This window comes from Emys orbicularis, chromosome 13, assembly GCF_028017835.1.
Source record: "Emys orbicularis isolate rEmyOrb1 chromosome 13, rEmyOrb1.hap1, whole genome shotgun sequence".
In the NCBI taxonomy this organism is placed as follows: Eukaryota; Metazoa; Chordata; order Testudines; family Emydidae; genus Emys; species Emys orbicularis.
This window is the reverse complement of record NC_088695.1, coordinates 9,187,477-9,208,651: the sequence shown is the minus strand read 5'-3', so window position 1 is coordinate 9,208,651 and position 21,175 is coordinate 9,187,477. Positions and strand designations below refer to the sequence as shown.

The window sequence follows — 21,175 nt, the reverse complement described above, 5'->3', positions numbered from 1 at the left end:
GAGAAGTACAAGTGTTAAACTGCAGCAAGGGAGATTTAGGTTCGATATTAGGAAAACTTTCTAACCATCTGGGTATTTGAGCTCTGGAATAGCTTCCAAGGGAGCTTGTAGAATCCCCAGCATTGGAAGTGTGTTGGTGTTTTAAGCCCCTTGGAGGTATTAGTTCGCCATTCCTGAGCTCCACACACTGCAGGTTCTGACTCTGACATTTTCTTGGGATGCCCCAGACCGTGAGTCTCCTTGTTACCCACCTGCCTCAGTGTGAGCGAGACGTGCTTCTGCTGAACTGGGTGTCACTCCCAGCCTTTTAGCTCCCCAGACAAACTCCCCGGGTCTCTGCCAGTCCTTACTTTTGCCTTGCAGGTTCACACTAGGCGCAACCTCGTCCTCCAGCTCCTCTGACATGTCCTTGTGCAGTGTCCAGCCCCTGTCCACTGGACACTCAGAAATTCCCAGGTAAGCAGTCCCCAAAGGGACAATACCAGCTTGTTTGATTCAATTGAGGATCAGCGCCAATGTAACATCACAGCACTGAGATATAGTTTTAGTGAAAACAAAGAGGAGTTTATCAACAAAGCAATAAGACCAACAGGTTACACATCAAACACCAGGTATATCGGGATTCAGACAGTCTGAGTTTAACCAGTAAAGGTATAAACAAGTCATTGTATGAAATGTTAGTTTGTCCTGACTTTGCTAGTGCTTTTTATGTAGCCTGTTGCAAAACGAGGCAAATATCTAGATGAGTTGGTGTACCCCCTGAAAGACCTCTGTGTACCCCCAGCGATACGTGCACCCCTGGTTGAGAACCACTGCTATATGCAAACAGGACTTCAATTGTGTTCCTTACAATGCTTCATCTACCTATGAACTGTGGGAGAAAGCTCACGAGATATACCTTTGTCTGACAAAACCGGTTTGACAACTCTTCCTGGAGTCAGACTTTAAAACAGTTTCTGGTATATAAGCATATTCCTTAAAGATCATCTGCCCACACTTCTTGCAATGATCCTGAGGAATAGTGTGACATGAGCCTTTATTAGAGACTGCCCATGACCCTTGGTGGATAAATACTATGAAAGCAATGCATGAGGAGTAGTGAGTTTGTCAGGCCCGATAGGCATTGCCCTCAGAGAACAATGCACCCTTTTCTGGTCAACACTGGAGCTCTTAGTGTCATACCCATGGGCCGTGGGTAAAACCCCCCTTCGGGGAGGCTAGCCCCCCGGCCCCACCTCTTCTGCCTGAGGCCCTGCCCCTTCCAGCCCCCCTCACCCACCAGAGCCCCGAGCCATCCCCCCCTCTCCACCATGGCTGGAGAAGCACCGAACCCAGCACCTGCCTGACCCCAAGCCGGCCTGTGCACCAGCACAAGACACTTGCCCAAGGTGCCCCGAGGAGGGACACAGGGAGCAGTGGGAACCTCCGGGGGTGTGGAGGTGGAGTGGGCAAGAGACGAGGGACTCACAAGGCAGCGTGTAGGTGGGAGTCTCGGGGAAGGGGCGAAGCAGGGAGGGGAAGAGGCGGAGCGCAGGCGGGACCACCACAGCTCAGGCGTCTGGTGGTGGCTGCGCATGGGGAGGCTAAGCCTGCTGCCCATGCTCAGAACAGAGCTGCCAATTCTTCAGCTTGTCCGACTCTTTTAGGGGTTGGTAGGGAAAATGTTTCATCTGCAGTGGAAATCCCTTCTGGCTGGCATTTCCCATTAGGGTTGCCAGGTGTCTGGTTTTCGACCAGGACACCCGGTTGAAAAGGGACCCTGGCGGCTCTGGTCAGCTCTGCCAACCAGGCCGTTAAAAGTCCCATCGGCGGTGCTGCAGGGCTAAGGCAGGCTAGTCCCTACCTTTCCTGGCACTGCGCTGTGCCCCGGATGGGGCCAGCAGGTCCGGCTCCCAGGTCTGTGTCAGGGGAGCATGAGGTTCTGTGCACTGCCCCTGCCCTGAGCACTGGCTTCTCATTCCCACTGGCCGGGAACTGTGGCCAATGGGAGCTGGGGGGGGCAGTGCCTGTGGGCGAGAGTGCAGAGCCGTGCCCCCTCCCCCAACGTAGGAGCCAGACCTGCTGAACGCTTCGGGGGAGCAGCGCAAGGCCAGGATACAATGAGGGGGAAACAGGGGACAATCCTGAGTGGGCAGAGCACCAGTCCCTGACCCAGAGCAACAGGAGATTTGCTGCTGACATCCAGGTGCCCGACGGGGAGCTGCAGTCAGTGCCCACATGGGGGAGCCAGCCGGGACATGGGCAGAGGGGATCCCTGGGAGGGGGGCAGGCATGAAGGGGTTTAAATAGAGCCCAGGGGCGGGTTCATCTGGACCTACAAGAACCCAGTGGCAAATCTCTGACAGCTCCATGGCCCGAGCGAGGGGAGCAGAGCTGGGAGCTCCTGCCCAGGGCTGGTAGCCAGTGAGTGTGGTGTGGAGACAAGAGACCAGCTCTGCCCAACTGCTCCCTGTGCCAGCCTGTTACCAGAGCAAATCACACACAGAGTGTCCCGGCTCCCCTCGCCCCTGGAGTCTCTGGAACAACCCGAGTCTCCCTAGAAACCCCCCTTCTGCCCCCTCCCCGGGGTCTGCACGTCTCCTTTCTGTCCCCCCACTGATCCTATTGGGATCCAGGCAAGATCTACATAGCTCTGGGAGAAGCTGCCCTGCCCAGGTGAGGTGGGGCCCCCAGGGGGTAGGGTCTGGGGCAGGGGGCTGCAGCGCGATGGGTTTATCGCTAGGACCCAGGAGCAGCTGGGAGGCGGCTCTGGGGGGAGCGATCGCTGGGCTCAGTCCCGGCAGCAGGAAGTGACTCGCAGCCGCTGCGGTGACTCTGGCTCCCAGCGAGATCCCCGAGCCCCGGCGGCTGGTGCTGGGAGCCCGGAGCCCTGGCTGCAGCCGGGAGAGGGGAATCTCCAGCAGGGCCCTTCCCGCTGCTTCCCAGGAGCCTCTCCCAGGGCAGAGCCCCCAGCCTGGCCAGGCCCCTTCCCGGCCCGGCCCCTGCCCCAGGGGGGCCCCGCTCGGAGGGAAGGTAAGAGAGACCCGCCCCCCCCCCCACACACACACCCGGGCTGCAGGGGGAGGAGGATAAAGAGGTGCCGGGGGGTGAGGGCAGGCGGGGGGAGCGGGATGCGGGGGCAGGAGGCGGGTGAAGGGGGATGCAGGGGGCAGGATGGGATGGGGGGGGGCAGTGGTTGCACTGAAGGGAGGATGGGGCGATGCAGGGGAACCGGGGGGGGGGCGGAATTATGGGGCTGAGGGGAACGAGGCTGGAATAGAGGGAAGATGTGGGGGACACTGCGAGGGAAAGGGGGGATGTGGGGAGACTGGCTGGGGAAGGGAGAGACAGAGGCAGGGAGAAGGCAGAGGGGTGGGGGGAGAGATACAAAGGCAGCTCTTCCGGCCCATGGGACACGAGATGTTGAGGGGCTGCCCTGCCCAGCAGGCAGTGGGGATTTTTTTTTTCTCCTGAAACTGTTCAAACAAGGGGACTAACCCCTCACGGTTCAGAAGCTACAAGGCAAATTCTCACACAGACACACAAACCCCTCTCATATTTTAAGGCAAACCCATGATTTTGGGATCTGTCTCCTGAGTGTTGGGGGCTGCCCAGGGCCCTGGTCTGATTTCCGGGCAGGATTCAGATCTCAGCCACACCGGAGTCAGATCGGAGTCACTGCTGACTCTGGCAGGGGGTGAGTGTAGATGGGCCAGTGAGATCAGTATCTGCCTGCCTGTCCTGGGGGCTGCAGAGGTCAGGACAGGGAGGCTCAAAGGGCCACCAGAGGGCTCCGGTTAATGGCTAAGGGAGAGGAAGAGGCAGGTGTGTCTCTCCCTGCTCATGTTATTACAGCCCTGGAGTGCAGCTCCCCGGATCAAAAGCTGCTGCCTCCTCCATTTTGAGCTGGGAGCCCAGACTGAGGCGCTGCTTCTTGTCCAGCGGAGTCTGAGCCTGGGAGAGACCTTCATCAAAGCCCCTTCCCTGCCCAGCCCCCGTGGGAACTTTCTTGGTGGCTGGAACCAGCCCCAGGGGCAGCCTCGGGCACTGCTGACACCAGCCCCTGAGCCGCAGCCTGCAGGTGATGGGGAGACCTGGGGGACAGGGCTGGGGCCGGGCAAGAAAGTGACTCTGCACAAAGGGCCCCTTTCCGGGACCCGCTGGTGAGTTTGTACTGGAGGGGGAGGGGGCTCCCCCGTGCCTGCGGCTCCCAGATCTGTTGCCCCTCGCACAGCCAAGTTCAAACCGATCAGTCTACTGAAGAGCAAATGCCCATGTAACTGGGGCAGAATGAGTTCTCCCAGACAGAGGGAAGGGGAGAAAGGGAAGGTGATAGAAACAGAGAGTGACCAGACTGGAAGGGGCAGCAGGAGCAGTAAGCAGGAAGGGAGGTTCCCAGTTCCCAGACCTGCCCCGATCCATTCCCCTAGACAGGCTGACTCTCCTGGGAACAAGAGGAGGAGCTGAGAGAGGAAAAGCCAGGTGCTGTCTCTCTTGAATCACTGGGCTGCTCGGAGGGTGGGGGGACGTGCTGCCTTTGGGGACAGTGTCAGGGGGAATCCCCCAAAAGTGGCTCCTTTGATTCTGCTCTTTTTCTAGCATTCGGCTCAGGGATGCTCTTACTGGGACAGTTTAAAAGTGCCCCGGTGGGTTCAGTTCTGCTGGGAGGGGCCTGGCCTGGGTGGTAATAAACTAACTGGGTTTCTCCCAGCATGGCAGAGTCCAGAGCATCTGTCTGCAGGGAGATACTCCTGAGGGCATTCTGCGCCAACAAAATAAACATTTTGTGCACAGTATTTTAAAATTCTGCAATTTTTTTGTCAAATAAATGCGGAGGCTCCAGCATGGGCATTAGGGAGCACAGGCCACTGGCTGCACAGAGGTGCGAGATCACTGTGCAGCTCCCCCCTTCCAGGACACGGACTCAGTGGTGAGGCTGCACCCAACCCTGACACAGCATAAGGACCAGGCCTGCCCCAGAAACACCCCAGAGCCCTGCCCCCAGTGCCAGGTGCACCAGGTGTGGGCAGGCAGGCTCAGCAAGGCAGGATCCCAGTGTGGAGGGGCTTGGTGTGGGGGGAATCCAGGTGTGGGTTGAGAGGGTCCTGTGTGGAGCAATCTGGGTGGCTCAGTGGGTGATCCATGTGAGGGGGGATCTGGATGCACAGGGGCTTGTTGGGGGGTTCTGGGTGGAACGGTAATGGGACTCTGCGGGGGGGTCCAGGTGAAGGTGGTTAGGGCTCAGCAGGGTGAGGTCAGAGTGTGGGTGGGGGATAGATCTCAGCCCGTGGGTCTGGGAGTTGGAGGCTTAATGGGGGCATCCAGATGCTGGGGAGTGGGGCTCAGTGGGGTTGCGATCCAGGTGCATCTAGTTGGGGCTCAGTAGGGTGCGGGTGGCTCCTTGGGATGGTCAAGGTGCAGGAGGAGTGGGGCTTGTCGGGGGGCATTGGGTGCAGAGGGGGGTGAGGCTCAGTGGAAGAGTCTGGGTGTGAGGGGATCTGGATGCATGGGGGTTGGGCGGACGGGGGAGAAGCTCACTGTATAGTCATCCATCCCCCTGCAGCTGAGGAGCAATGGGTGCAGGAAGCGTGGGTGGGAGGGTGAGTTTTCAGAGCTTCCTACACCAGGGGAGAAATCTGGGGTGTGTCTGACATGGCCCCGGGCGCTATGCCGGGGCATAGGAAGTCCTGTCTTCCGCAGCCCAGCCGGGACTAGCAGCTGAGCCCAGCGCAGGGTAGGAGCCACCCTACCCGCCCCACAGTGATTTACCTCTCTGCCAGCTGTCCTGCGCACCAGAAACATACTGCTGGGGAGGGTCGCATGACCGTGTTTGTGGCTTCCCTTTGCTTCCCCATCAGAAAGTAATTTTTCTGCGGGGAAACAAAGAAATCTGCGTGGGACATAAATTCTGTGCATGCGCAGTTGTGCATAATTCCCCCAGGAGTAAGGGAGAGAGCCTGGGGGGAATTGGGGTATGAAATGGACTCAAGCCCTTTCTGTAACCTCCCCAATCTCCCCTCTGACCCTGACAGGCTGGAGAATCACATCCAGGTTTTGGTCCAGATCTGCCCGTATTCCCACGGGAAAGGGAAGGGAAATGGCTGTGTTGGAGCCAGATCAGGTAGGGGATTTTCAGGGAGCTGAAGGGAGGGTTGTTGTGGAGGGGGAGGGGCAGGAAACACACAGCATGAGGCAGGGAGGGAGGGAGGGGACTGGGTTTGATAAACCTTCTGGGACAGGTTCAACCTGGGTCTGATTTTCCAGACAGGCCCGTTGGGGGGTTGAGCAGGGCTGGGAAAACTGACCAGAGTCCCAGTGCTTGAGCTTGAACCCATTAGCCAGAGGCTACTGTGAAATACAAAGGGAAGCTGTCAGGATTCCTGTCCCAAGCTCAGAGCTCTGCTTCCCGTACCAACTGCAGGCTAGCAGGTGGATGGTAAATGAGAAGACCCTGCCCTCCTCCATCTGCTGGGAGGGACAAGGAGCTCTCAGTTTCTCCCCACCCCCTGAAGCCACCTGGTTGCTCTGAGCAGGGTGGGGGTGGGATTCTGCTACTGTTGTCCTCCCAGAGCTTCCGAGATGTTTATTTTTTCTTCTTCCTTTCCTGTGTGACTAGAGGGATTGCGGCTGGGGGACTCTTGTTGTTTCAGATGCTGGTGACCTTTGAGGAGGTGGCTGTGTATTTCACTGAGGGGCAGGGGGCTCTGCTGGACCCCGCTCAGAGAACCCTCTACAGGGATGTCATGCGGGAGAATTACGAGACTGTGACCTCACTGGGTAAGGGATTCCTGTGCCCTCGGTTATTAGAAAGTTTTGGGACTGCATTTCTGACTCTGGTCAGGTTCTTTCCTGGTCAGTTAGATTGGAGGAGAATGGGTTCCATAATCCACAGCTGCCGTGTGAGAGAAACTTGCATCTTCAAACCCCCTGCAGTGGGACCAGGGTGCCAAAACCTAATGGATGTGCTAAACCATCCCCACCCACCCCCCCAGCTTTCAAGGGGATAGACACTGTGTATTATCCTGTCTGTGTTGTTTCTCGGTTGCACACAGAATTCCTGGTCACCTCCCTCCTTGGGAATAACTCCAGCCATGGGGAGGGCTCTGAGCTTTGCAGGGATTTAACTCCAGAGCTGTGTGTGCATCAGCAAGGCCCCCAAAGTGCACAGATCCTGGGAACTGCTAGTGAGGGCGTAACAATTCTTCTCATCTCCCCAGACATCTGCCTCTCCCAAGGGGGCTCAGCTATGTTCCCATCTCCTTGGATTCCAAATTCTCTCAGCACAGCACGGGAGCAGGTTCAATTCACAGAATGCCCTTTGTGACACACACTCCCGCAATACTCCATGCACCCTGATCTGGGCTGATTTCACCCCCTGTGCAGGATTTCCCATTTCCAAACCTGACCTGATCACCCGGCTGGAACGAGGAGAAGAGCCGTGGATCTCCGATCTCCAGGCCTGCGAGGAAAGAGAGATACCAAGAGGCACCCGCACAGGTGAGGACTCAGTGAAACTGACAGAGAAACGATCTGGCGAGTGAAGGAAAAAGTTGAGAAACCCAAAAATGTGCGATGAGTGAGCGCCCTTAGTTCCGCCTCGTCTCAGCCAGGGCAGGGCTGTAGTCGGCAGATATCGCTCACGGTTTTCCACCTGTCCTGTTAGTTGCAGGAGTTTCCTTCCCAACTTTCCTTCCTTGTGAGTGTTTGGGTGGGAAGTAGAGGCAGAATCCAATTGCTTAGTCTTCACAGAGTTAGCGTGTTGGGTTTTCCCTTTGAGCTATTCCTCTTTCTCCTGGAGTGTCTCTCTCCCAGCAGGTGATGAGAGAGTGAGTGAGAAGGAGGAGGGGAGTCATCATGAGGAAGTTCCTGGGGAAGTGGAACCACAGGGGACCTTTGTGGGAAGAGCTGAAGGGAGTTTATCCCAGTGCCTGGAAGAGGGAGAAGCCTGGGGAAATTGGCACAGGTCAGAGAGGCTGCTGGAAAACCACCCAAAGAAGAAAGTGGACAAATCTATTATATATGGGGGAGGAGACAAGGATCCCACAGCCCAGCAGACGAATCCCCAGGAAGAGAAACCCTACTACTGCCTCCAGTGTGGGGAACAATTCATTCTGAGATCACACCTTGTTACACATCAAACAATCCATACTGGAGAGAAACCCCATAAGTGCCTGGACTGCGGGAAAAGTTTTAGCCGTAGCTCACACCTCATTGGACATTGGAGGACCCACACAGGGGAGAGACCCTATAAATGCCTCCACTGTGGGAAAAGTTTCTCTGAGAGCTCACACCTTATTAGACATCAGAGGATTCATACTGGAGATAAACCTCATCAGTGCCTGCACTGTGGGAAAAGTTTCATTCAGAAAACAGACCTTATATCACATCAGACAATCCACACAGGAGAGAAGCCCTATAAATGCTTGGACTGTGGGAAAAGCTTCAATAACCGCTCAAACCTTACTAAGCATCGGCAAATCCACACAAGAGAGAGACCCTATAAATGCCTGGACTGTGGGGAAAGTTTCAGCCACAAATCAGACCTTACTGAACACTGGAGAATCCAGAGGGGAGAAAGACCCTATAAGTGCCTCGATTGTGGGAAAAGTTTCACACAGAGATCAGGCCTTGTTACACATCAGAGAATCCACACAGGAGAGAAACCCTATAAGTGCTTGGACTGTGGGAAAAGTTTCACACACAGATCGGCCCGTAATAGACATCAGACAATCCACACAGGAGAGAGACCCCATAAGTGCTTGGAGTGTGGGAAAAATTTCACACGGAGATCAGCCCTTATTACACATCAGGCAACCCACACAGGCGAGAGACCCCATAAGTGCTTGGACTGTGGGAAAAGTTTCCCACACAGATCATCCCTTATTAGACACCAGGCGAGCCACACGGGAGAAAGACCCTATAAATGCCTCGACTGTGGGAAAAGTTTCATGCACAGATCAAACCTTATCTTACATCAGAGAATCCACACGGGCTATAAACCTCATGAATGCCTTGCTTGTGGGAAAAGCTTCAGTAAGAGCTCAAACCTCACTAAACATCGGAAAACCCACAAGGGTGAGAGCAACCCTATGAATAGCTTTACTGCGGGAAAAGATTCAATCCGAGCTCACACTTCAGTGATACAGAAAACAGTGGGACCTTGAATGTGGGGGCAGCTTCATTTGGTGCTTCCATGGTATCAGGCATCCGCAAATCCACACAGGAAAGAAACCTCTGAGATGTTCTCAGTGTGGAAAATGCTCCATGTGGCACTAACAGCATGTTGGACATCAGAGACTCCTCCGCACAGCAGGGAAATTCTCTCAGCGCCCTGACTAGGGCTGGCCCTGGTGACAAACCCATTTCCTCGTTCCCACACACATCAGGGGCATTTGGCTCCCAAGGATCCAGCTGCCCATCGCTGGGGTGAGGATCCAGCAGCAGCCGAGCATCAGCTGGTCAGTGACCCCCTGGCTCTGCCTGGTCTAAGCAAACCCCAGACAGAGGAGGAGAAGCCCGGATTAGCCCCTCCTCCCTGCTGCAGTCCTGGCTACTGAGCTGATGGGACACAGGTGGGGGAAGGGGGAGAGAGAAACTGCTCCAGATGCTCCCTCTGCCTGGCTGAAGTTCCCTTCTAGAAACAAGAAAATTACTACAAAAATAGTAAAATCCTATGTACAAGAATAAAAACAGTCTTCCTGGAAAGATTGGACAGTGCAGCACTCAGGATGAGAAGACAGCAGAAGCTGTGACTTGGATCCTGTGGCGGTGAGAAGGAACTGAAGATACGGTCGGTCTGTCCCGCCCCTTATTGCCTGGGGTGAACCCACAAGGTGGTACAAGGGCACATGCGTGGACCAATGGACACTCCTACTTTGAAAAGCTAGGGCTCCGGGCACAGTGTATGTGCATAATCCTCATGGAATACAATAGGGACTATCACTCAAAGAAGAAAGACACTTGGGCCAGGCCCCAGCTTCACTCTAGACACCTGTCCCCACCCCCCATTTTCCACCAGCCCCAGGGCTGTGCTCCCCCACTTACCTGGAGCTGTTCCCTGCAGGGGGAGTGTCCATGGAGTTGGTAACTCCTCCCCTCCCCAAATTCCCCAGGGCGCTGGGTTCTGGGGGATTAAAGGTTAAGGGACAAGGAGGTATTTTGGAAGGAAACTAGACATTGAAAGGTTGTGGCTGGGGGAGCTGGGTGCTGGGGCTATCGAGTGTTTGGGGATCAGGGGATAAGAGGTTAGGTAGATCACAGGGGCAGAGACGTGCTGCCTCTCCTCACTCACCCCCTCTGCCCCTTTTCCCTGCCCCCTCTGCATTCAGACAGCACCACTGAGCGGCAGTGATTCTCACAGCCTTTTGTGGGAGGCCTGGAGATCCCACCTCTGCAGCATCAGCCACGGAGGTGCTCTCTGTGGTAGGAAATGTGGTTGGGATTAGCCAGCGCATCTCTGTGACCCTCCACCAGATTCCTCCGGGGCTATGGTGGGGAGAGAGGTGACAGGCCTGGGGCTGGGTTTAGGGAGGGGCGCCCTGCGACGGGGCCGAGCCGCCGTGGCTGGGTCCAGGCTGGGTTCAGGTCCGGGCCGGGCTGCTGCGGCTGGGTCCGGGCTATGCCCTGCCACCCCGGCTGGCATTGGGCCGGGTAGGGGTGCCCTGGCCACGGCATAGCTGGGGCTGAGGTGCCACCCCAGCAGGTCTGGGCTGCAGCATAGTTGGGGCCAGGGGAGGGGCACCATGGCAGGTCCCCGGGCAGGTTCCCTGAGCACCTGCGCAGAGCTAAATAGGCTGTTGCGCAGCCTTAGGTGGGGACAGTGAAATGTGGTGTTTTAGCTTCTGTGTTATTTCAGGGCGATGGGGTGAGTCCAAGAGATTCCCTCCTTCCCCCAACACCGTCACCCTCCACTCTCCACACAGCAGCCTCTGTCCCAGCAATGGAGAGTTTTATCCTGGCCCCGTTCTACCCCTCCGCCTCCCAAGGTGTCACTTTCCATCGTGTCCCTGGCTCTCCATGACAGAAAGCGTCCAAATCCAAATGAATCTGAAGGCACATTTTGACCTTTCTGATCTTATAGCTCTGTTTGCATCTATTGGTAAAATTGCTCCCAGTTTTTGTCCAGGCTAGTCCACATCATTTTTAGATGGGAAGCTGCTTTGTTTTTATTATTAGGATGATGCTAAAACTTGTGTAACTAACATGACAAAATAATGAGGCGAGAATAGGGTGATCAGATGTCCCGATTTTATAGGGACAGTCCTGATATTTGGGGCTTTGTCTTATACAGGCATCTATTACCCCCCACCCTCTGTCCCGATTTTTCACACCTGCTGTCTGGTCACCCTAGGCGAGAAGTAAAGCAGGTTTAGCCACTTTAGAAGAAAATGGGTAAATATATTGTCCTGATTTTGAATCTGAAGGTTCTCTGAGATTTCACTTTATGAACATGTTTTATAGCCCACCCTGTATTGTGGGTTTTTCTCTTTTCCCGACCACCGATTGGTCACTCGTTTTGGTATTAGTTTAGCTTGACAGGATGTAGCTCAGATTTATTGAGGAAATCACAACACAAATGGCCCTTTGTATTTTGACCTTTTTCTGCCCTTTGTCACAGGATTTTTGTGTTGTTAGAACAATGACAATTATCAATATCAGCACAAACACGGAGATTGAGCGCTAGATTTACAGTCAGACACAGAGACTGAAACAGGGAATGAAGTTACTGTCTGATCCCTGCAGAGATGTGAGATACCATTGGGATGGGGAGAAGATGGGGAGAACAGAACTGGGAAATGGCTGGGTTTGCTCCTCAGAGCCAGAGGGCTGAGGCTGAGAACTGTGAACTCGCTGCATCAGAGCCAGAGAGAGACTAGGCTTGGCCTGAGCGTTGTGTGAAGCTGTCCCTGAAATCTAAATGGCTGTGAACAACACCCCAAGGAAAATGATGGGGGAGGGGGCAGCGTCTCCCTATTGCTGAGATGCTGTGAAGATGGGCGCAGGCAAGAAGGGAGCCGGGGATGTCAACAGACCTGGGCAGCCTTGAAGCCAGGCTGATCCCCATCACTGAGGCCAGAGGGAGATGAGCGCTAGAGCCTTGCTGGTCACCCCGTCCCCATCTGTTGCAGTCTCCTATATGGGGACGACAGAAACTGTCTCTGCCCCACTCACCCCTCTAACCTGAGTTCTTTGGATTCCCTGCTCTTGGGGTGTTTGCTTTTGTGACAGGCTCCGAGCGCCTCTCCCGGCTTCCCGGCACTTTTCTCCCAGTGTGTAAAAGTTGCTGGTGCATGGGGGAGCTGTGGGCTGGGCTGAGGGTGGGGAAAAGAGTCTGTCTTTTGCTTGTCCTTTGGAATAATAAAATACAATTTAGTTTCTCCCACCCCCAGTTTCTGTTGTTTTGCATGAAATGGCTGCCAACTGCCGAGGTAAGGTTAAAGGTAAAGGTGATGCAGACGTGATCTGGGATGGAAATGCACAGTGAGGTCACCCGGCCAACTTCATCCCTGCCCTGTCACAGGCTCCTCAAACTTCCCATAAAGATAAAACTCTCTAAAAACTTGTGCCTCCCTCCCTGACCCCAGTACAAATCAGGAACAGTCGGACTGGGCCATGGGGCTCATCCTCCTCTCCCTCCCCCTGGTGCTAATCAGGAGTAATCCCGCTGGTGTCACATGACCTGTCTACACCAGTGTGAAGTTGTTGTGAGAAGAGAATCAGACTATTGGCCTCTAGGTCTGTTTGCAGGAGCAGGAGCGTAGCTAGGGGGGTTCAGGGGAAGCAGCCACTTCCCCCAGCACATTTTTCAAAAGCGGCACCTGCCGGGCCGGCGCTGGGCTCCTGCAGGCAAGGGGGGGGGGAGGGGGGCAGCACGGCTGGACTCCGGAGGAGCCATTGGGGGCGGCGGCGGGCGCGACCGGAGGAGCGAAGGGGCCGGCTCCTCGGCCATCGCGCCCCACGCTCAGTGTGGCCCCAACATCGCCGCGGCCGCCTCCTGCGGCGGCTCAGGGCTCGGCAGCCGAGCGCTATGCAGCTGGCGGGCAGATCCCCTCTACTCGGCAGCTTCCTGCTTCCCTCGGCCCGGGCAGCCTAGCATTAGCAAGGGGCGCGATGGCCGAGGAGCCAGCCCCTTCGCTCCTCCAGCTGCGTCAGCCGCCCCCCCAATGGCTCCTCTGGAGTCCGGCCGTGCTGCCCGCCCCCCCCCCTTGCCTGCAGGAGCCCAGCGCCGGCCCGGCAGGCGCCGCTTTTGAAAAAAATGCTGGGCTGCCCGGGCCAAGGGAAGCAGGAAGCTGCCAGGGAGAGGGGATCTCGCCAGCTGCTGCCCGCCCCACTGCTCCGCTCCCCCCAGCCCCCGGGAGAAGCGAGCAGCGCCCGCCCGCCACCCCTTCCCCGCGCCCGCCCCCCCCCGACCGAGCCCCTCCAAGGGGGGGCGCAGCATGGCCGCAGCGTGGCCGGGGGAGCCAAGGGGGGTGGGCGCAGTGCGGCGCAGCTGGAGGAGCCAGCCAAGGGGGGGCGGAGCGGCTGGAGGAGGAGCCAAGGGGGGGTGCCTTTTTTATGTTTGCTCCCCCTGCACTTAGAACCTGGCTACACCACTGCCGCAGCCCACTCCACTCCGCCAGCTCCCAGCCACGGAGCTCTGCTTCCCGCCGCCGGTGAGTGCGGGGAGGTTGGGGAAAGGTTCCCCTTCACTCACTGGCGGTGGGAAGCGGAGCGACGTGGCTCCAGCCCACTCCGCTTCCCTTGCCCCAGCCCCAGCTGAGTCGCTCGGGGGGAGGAGGGGGTGGTGGGAAGCTGAGCGCCGCAGCGGGGAGCTGGCAGAGTAGGGCTGGCTGGGACCGGGCTGCTCCGCTTCGCGCTGCTGCTGATGAGCGCGGCGGGGGGGAGGGATCCCTTCCCCCAAGCCCCCTCTCCCGAGTGACACGGCTGGGGCCGGGGCTAGGGAAGCAAAGCGGGCTGCTCCCAGCCACCCTCTAAGCCCCTGGGCCACTCTGGGCCAGTGGAACCCCCAAAAGTGCCCCCCTACAGTTCCTGCCTCCCAGACCCTGGGGGGAAGAGGCCTGGGGCCTCACACAGCCCCCCATGGGGGGGCTGCATAGGGCACCCAAATAGCTAGGGACGGCCATGACCACAATATTTGATTATTGGAGAGAAAAGGGGCAGGATTGCAGGATGTAATATCCGCCTATTACATAATTCTATGGTAGAGCAGGAAAACTGGAGGGGATTTCTATCCACTTTACCCTCAAAATATTACAGTAAAAGTATGTTCTGAATGGTGCAAAGTCGAGCAGTCTGAGGCAGGGCCGGAATCAAGGCTGTCTGGGCCTTGTTAATTCAGCCCCCTTGTGTCTGTGCATTATTGTATGATCTTTAATGACAGGATCACACACTGCAACGCTCATTAACACAGGACCCTGCCTCATTCAGGGTATGTCTATCTACACTCCAAAAATAAAACAAAACCAAAACTCAAGCAAAAGACACTGCAACAAGTCTCAGAGTGGGGGTCAGCTGACTCTGGCTGGGGAGGGGGTGGGGAGAGGAGCTCGGGCTGTAGGGATAAAATTAGCAGAGCAGATGCTGGGGCTGGAGCCTGGGGTCCGAGATCCTCCCCCCTTGCCAGGTTTCAGAGCCCCAATTCTGCCCAGCCCCAAGGTCCCCTGGAAAGGGTGTTCCGTAAGGTCCAGCCCTGTTCTGGAACAGTCAGAACTTTAAGGAGTCATGGGACAACAGTTTGTTAATTTCCCCTGGAGTCAGGGAACAGTTCAATTTAAACACAGCAGTTGGATCGATCTCTTTCAGAATCCAATGAACCTTTGAAATGGATTCTTCTGAGGGTGACCTCCAGACAAAAGTCTATTTTGAGCTGTGAGCCAGGCGACAGACCTCTGTTTTCAAGGCAGGGGCCTGCTGCTTTCTCCCCCACCAGAGCTGTGTGTCTGCTAAAAGGCAAATACTTTAGTTCCTGCCCCCTCTGGTGCAATGGATGGGGTCACACCCCCTCTCTTTAGTTTGAGGGGTCTGTTTACCTGAGATGTAAACACATTCTCATTATCTATCCAAGTCCTATGGCAGAAACTCCCGGGGGGCGGGGGGGGGGGGCGGGGTGGTTTACATGCATAATTGATGTAGCAAGCCCAGAGGTGCTGGGGCTATGAACTGCCAAGCCCAGATGTGCTGGAGGTAGGAACGGCCAAGCCCAGAGGTGCCGGGGCTATGACCTGCCAAGCCCAGAGGTGCTGGGGCTATGAACTGCCAAGCCCAGATGTGCTGGAGGTAGGAACGGCCAAGCCCAGAGGTGCCGGGGCTCTGAACTGCCAAGCCCAGAGGTTCTTGGGCCATAGGCGCGGGAACTAGTGGTACAGGTTTTAGCCACGGCTCCACTGCTGGCTCCCCACACCCTGTCTGCTGGCCCCCCCGGCACCCCACCCAGCCCACCGGTGCCTGGGTCCCAGCAGCTGGTCCCCCACACCTGAGAAATGTGTCCCCTGCTGCAAGGCCCCTGGGCAGCCTCTCAGGAACCAGGACATCTCACCCCCATGTGCTTGAGGATTTTGGGGCGCCTCTGGAACAATCCCCAGGCTCCATTAGAAATGTCCCTTCTCCCCCTCCCTGGGGTCTGGATGTATCCTTTCTGTCCAGTCACTAAGAGGGTGGCTTCTATGCACGATGCCCCCTTAATGCGGGGAGAAGCTGCCTGTGCCCAGGGGCGGTGGGGCCCCCAGGGGGCAGGGTCTGGGGCAGGGGGCTGCAGCACGCTGGGTTGATCGCTAGGACCCAGGAGCAGCTGGGAGGCGGCTCTGCGGGGAGCGATCGCTGGGCTCAGTCCCGGCAGCAGGAAGTGACTCGCAGCCGCTGCGGTGACTCTGGCTCCTGGCGAGATCCCCGAGCCCCGGCGGCTGGTGCTGGGAGCCCGGAGCCCTGGCTGCAGCCGGGAGAGGGGAATCTCCAGCAGGGCCCTTCCCGCTGCTCCCCAGGAGCCTCTCCCAGGGCAGAGCCCCCAGCCTGGCCAGGCCCCTTCCCGGCCCGGCCCCTGCCCCAGGGGGCCCCGCTCGGAGGGGAGGTAAGAGAGACCCCCCCGCCCCGTCACACCCGGGCTGCAGGGGGAGGTTTGGCCCCAGGCTGCTCCCAGCGGAGCTGGCTGCGATTCCTGCCCTGGGCCCGGGAAAGCTGCCGCCAGCTCCCGGTGTGTGCGGGGCGGGGGGAGCCAGCCTCGGCCGTGCAGAACAGGCCCATTGTGGGGGAGGGGGATTCCCCCATTTCTGACCCAGGAAACACTCCCCTGGGCAGGGCTGGGTTAACTGACCAGACTCCCAGTGCTGGGGCCTGACCCCACTGGCCGGAGGCTGCTGTGAAATACGAAGGGAAGCTGTTGGGATCCCTGTCCCTGTCGCCGACTCAGAGCGCTGCTTCCCGTATCAGCCTGTGGCTGGCAGGTGTGTGGGAAATGAGAAGACCCTGCCCTGATCCGTCTGCTGGGGGGGAGACAAGGAGCTCTCACCTTCTCCCCACCCCCTGAAGCCTCCTGGCTGCTCTGAGCGGGGATGGGCGTATTCTGCTTCTTCAGGCCTCCTCCCCTGTTACTAGTGGGATTGTGGCTGGGGCAGCAGGTAGTCAGTGCAGGACTCTTTGGTGTTCCAGATGCCGGTGACCTTCGAGGATGTGGCTGTGTATTTCACCCAGGGGCAGGGGGCTCTGCTGGACCCTGCTCAGAGAGCCCTCTACAGGGACGTCATGCAGGAGAATTACGAGATGGTGACCTCGCTGGGTAAGGGATTCCTGTGCCCTGAGCTACTATAAGCCGTGGGGTTTGCATTTCTGACTCTTCTCAGTTGGATTAGGAAGGAATGGGTCGCATAGTGCCATGGTTCTCAATCAGGGGCCCCTGTGGGGCCGCGAGCAGGTGTCAGGGGGGCTGCCAAGCAGGGCCGGCATTAGATTTGCTGGGGCCCAGGGGACAAAGCGGAAGCACCACTGCATGGGGCTGGAGCTAAAGCCTGAGCAACTTAGCTTTGCGGGGTCCCATGTTGCATGGGACCCTGGGTATTTGCCCTGCTCCCTACCCTCTAATGCTGGTCCTGGCTTTTATATACAAAAAACAGTTAGTGTGGCAGAGGTGGGCTGTGGCGTTTTTATACCATGGTGGGAGTCCTCAGACAGAAAAAGATTGAGAACCCCTGGTAGAGTCCACAGCTCCACTGTGAGAGATACTTTCATCTCCATACCCCATTCAAGGGAACAGGGGAGGCAGAAACCTAATGGACAGGCTAATTCATCCCCATCTCTCCAGCTTTCAAGGGGCCAGAAGCAGGGGATTGTCCTGCCTGTATTATTTCTCCTTCACACACCATTCACTGGCCCTCTTGGGACTAGCTCCGTCCCTGGGGAGGGCTCTCGGTGCTGTAGGCTCAGGGGTGCTGGGACAGTTTGTACAGTGGGGGTGCTGAGAGCCATTGAACCAAACTGTAAACCCTGAATATAATGGAACCCACTTCAAGCCTTTAGGTGTGGCAGCTCCCCCAGCACGGCTAGTTCCAGCACCTATGTGCTGGTTTGGAAATAGGCAAGAGTTTAACACCAGAGCTACGTGTGCCAGAAAGTCCTCCAGAGCGCATCTACCCTGAGAACTCCTAGTGAGGGCGTGACAACACCCCACCCCCACCCCCAGATATCTGCTGCTCCCAAAGGGTCTGAGTTACCACAGTCCCTTGTAGGGTCAGGTTACACTCAGGGAATGTTCCTTGTGAGAAATACTTGACCAGTGCTCCATGCGCCCTGAACTTGCCTGATTTCATCCCCGGCACAGGATTCCTCATTCCCAAACCAGACCTGATCGCCCGGCTGGAACGAGGGGAAGAGCCATGGGTCCTGGATCTCCAGGCTGATGAAGAAAGGGAGAGCCCAAGAGGCTCCTGCACAGGTGAGGAGTCAGGGAAACTGAGACTGAACCACCTTGAGAGTGAAGGAAAAAGCTGGGACTCCAAAAATGTGCTGTGAGTGAGAGCCCTCAGTTCTGCCCCGTCTCACCCAGGTCAGGGCTGCAGTTAGCAGGTGTCATATCATGAAGGCAAATATTAGTTATAGCTTCCCACTCATCCTGTTAGCTGTGGGAATTTCCTCCATGACTTTCCTTCCCTGGGAGTGTTTGGGTGGGATGTGGAGGCAGAATCCAGTGTCTCCATCTCCCCAACAGTTACTGTGTTGTGTTTTCCCTCTTTGCTATTCCCCTTTCTGTCCTTTCTCCCCGGCACAGGCAGTGACTCCTGTCTGGATTCTCTCTCTCCCAGCAGGTGATAGGACAGTGAGTGAGAACAAGGAGGAGAATCAGCAGGAGGAAGTTCCTGGGAAAGTGGAATTGCAAGAGTTGGTTTTGAGAAGAGCTGAAGGGAATTTTTCCCAGTGCTTGGAACAGGGAAATGCCTGGGGAGATGGACACAGATCAGAGATGCAGCTGGGAAACTATCCCAGGAAGAAACTGGATGAATCTATTGAACGTGGCAGAGGATGCAAGGATCCCAAGGAAACCACAGTACAGCAGACAAGTCACAATGAAGAGAAACCTTACAAATGCCTTGACTGTGGGAAAAGTTTCCGTTTCAGTGCAAGCCTTATTAAACATTGGAGAACCCACACAGGAGAGAAGTCCTATAAATGCTTAGAGTGTGGGAAAAGTTTCAGTGAGAAGTCAAACTTTATTATGCACCAGAGACTGCACATAGGAGAGAAACCCTATAAATGCCCGGAGTGCGGAAAAAGATTTAGTCAGAAGTCATCGCTTATGGCACATTACAGATCCCACACAGGAGAGAAGCCCTATAAATGTGTAGACTGTGGGAAAAGCTTCAGTAAGAAGCCATGTCTTCTTATACACCAGAGACTGCACACAGGAGAGAGACCATATAAATGCCTTGAGTGTGGGAAAAGTTTTAGTCAGAATTCACACCTTACTGCACATCAGACACTGCACACAGGAGAGAGACCCTATAGATGCCGTGAGTGTGGGAAAAGTTTTAGCAAAAGTTCATCCCTTATTCAACATGGGAGAATCCACACTGGAGAAAGGCCATATAAATGCCTTGAGTGTGGGAAAGGTTTTATCGAAAGTTCATCGCTTACTAAACATGGGAGAATCCACACAGGAGAAAGACCTTATAAATGCCTTGAGTGTGGGAAAAGTTTCAATTTGAAATCAGCCCTTAATTCACATCAGAAAACCCACACAGGAGAGAAACCCCATAAATGCCTGGACTGTGGGAAAACTTTCAGTCAGCGCTCACACCTTAATAAACATAGGAAAATCCACACCGGAGAGAGACCATATAAATGCCTTCAGTGTGGTAGAAGTTTCATTCAGCACTCAAACTTTATTAGACATCCATGTCTGAACACAAGACAGAGACGCTATAAATGCCTTCGGTGTGAGAAAGTTTTCAATGCGGGATCGGACCTTATTAAACATGAGAGAACCCACACTGGAGAGAAACCATATAAATGCTTGGACTGTGGGAAAACTTTTGGTCAGAGCTCACACCTTAGTAAACATAGGAGAATCCACACAGGAGAGAGACCATATAAATGCTTTGAGTGTGGGAAAAATTTCATTCACCATTCAGTCCTTATTAAGCATCAGAGAATCCACACAGGTGACAAACCCTATAAATGCCTCGACTGTGGGAAAAGTTTTGTTGACAGAACAAAACTTACTAGACATCAGGCAATCCACACAGGAGAGAGACCCCATAAATGCTTGGACTGTGGGAAAAGCTTCATTCAGAAGTCACAACTTACTATACACCAGAGAGTTCACACAGGAGATAGACCCTTTAAATGCCTTGATTGTGGGAAAAGTTTTATTCATAACTCAAAGCTTACTACACATCAGAGAACCCACACAGGAGAGAGACCTTATAAATGCCTGGAGTGTGGGAAAACTTTTATTCATAACTCAAAGCTTACTACACATCAGAGAACCCACACAGGAGAGAGACCCTATGGATGCCTTGTGTGTGGGAAAAGGTTTATGGAAAGTTCATCCCTTATTAAACATGGGCGAATCCACACGGGAGAAAGACCCTACAAATGCCTCGAGTGTGGGAAAAGATTTATGGAAAGTTCATCCCTTATTAAACATGGGCGAATCCACACGGGAGAAAGACCCTATAAATGTCTTGAGTGTGGGAAAAGTTTCCGTTTGAAATCAACCCTTAATACACATCACAAATCTCACACAGGAGAGAAACCCCATAAATGCCTGGAGTGTGGAAAAACTTTCAGTCGGCGCTCACAGCTTACTCAACATGGGAGAATCCACACAGGAGAGAGACCTTATAAATGCCTTGACTGTGGGGAAAGCTTCAATAAGAGCTCAGAGCTCACCAAACATCAGAAAATCCACAAGGGTTAGAGACCCTAGGAATAGCTTGACTGCAGGAAAAGATTCAATTTGACTTCACACATCAGTGATCGACACAACAGAGAGACCTTCAATGTGGGGGAAGCTTCATTTGGTGCTCCCGGAGTATCAGGGATCCACAAATCCACACAGGGAAGAAACCTCTGAGATGTTCTTAGTGTGGAAAATGCTCCAAGTGGAGCTGACATCAGAGCTCCTCCACACAGCAGGGAAATTCTCTGAGTGCCCTGACGAGGGCTGGCCATGGTGACAAACCCATTTCCTCATTCCCACACACATCAGGGGTGTTTGCTTCCCAAGGTTCCAGCTGCCCATTGCTGGGGCGAGGATACAGCAGCAGCTGGTCAGTGACCCTCTGGCTCTGCCTGGTTTAAGCTCTGTCGGCAGCTGAGCAGATGGGCCAAAGGTGGGGGAAAGAAGAGGGAGAAACTCCTCCAGACGCTCCCTCTGTTTGGCTGAAGTTCCCTTCTTTCCCTTCCCCTCCCAGCCGGGATCCCCCTGCCATGAAGATGAGGAGAAGGACACTTGGGCCAGGCCCCACCTTCACTCTAGACCTCTGTCCCCATCCCCATCTTCCACCAGCTCCTGGGCTGGGCTCCCCCACTTACCTGGAGCTGTTCCCTGCAGGGGGAGTGTCCCTGGGGGCTGGTAACTTCTCCCCTCCCCAAATCTCCCAGGGCACTGGGTTCTGGGGGATCAAATATTGAGGGACCAGGAGGATGGGTTTGGGGGAGGGAACTGGGGATTGAATGATTGGGGTTGGTGGAGCTGAGAAGCAGGAGG

The 21,175-nt window shown here is 55.5% G+C and overlaps 1 protein-coding gene across 1 annotated transcript; it reads left to right on the top strand.

The window, feature by feature from the left end:
• Positions 1-16,620: 16,620 nt before the first annotated feature.
• Positions 16,621-20,383, top strand: LOC135887381 (zinc finger protein 420-like). The gene is made up of 4 exons (XM_065415152.1): positions 16,621-16,747; positions 17,786-17,899; positions 18,270-19,154; positions 19,407-20,383. Exons 1-4 carry the CDS (start codon positions 16,621-16,623, stop codon positions 20,381-20,383), a joined length of 2,103 nt encoding a protein of 700 aa, XP_065271224.1.
• Positions 20,384-21,175: the final 792 nt, after the last annotated feature.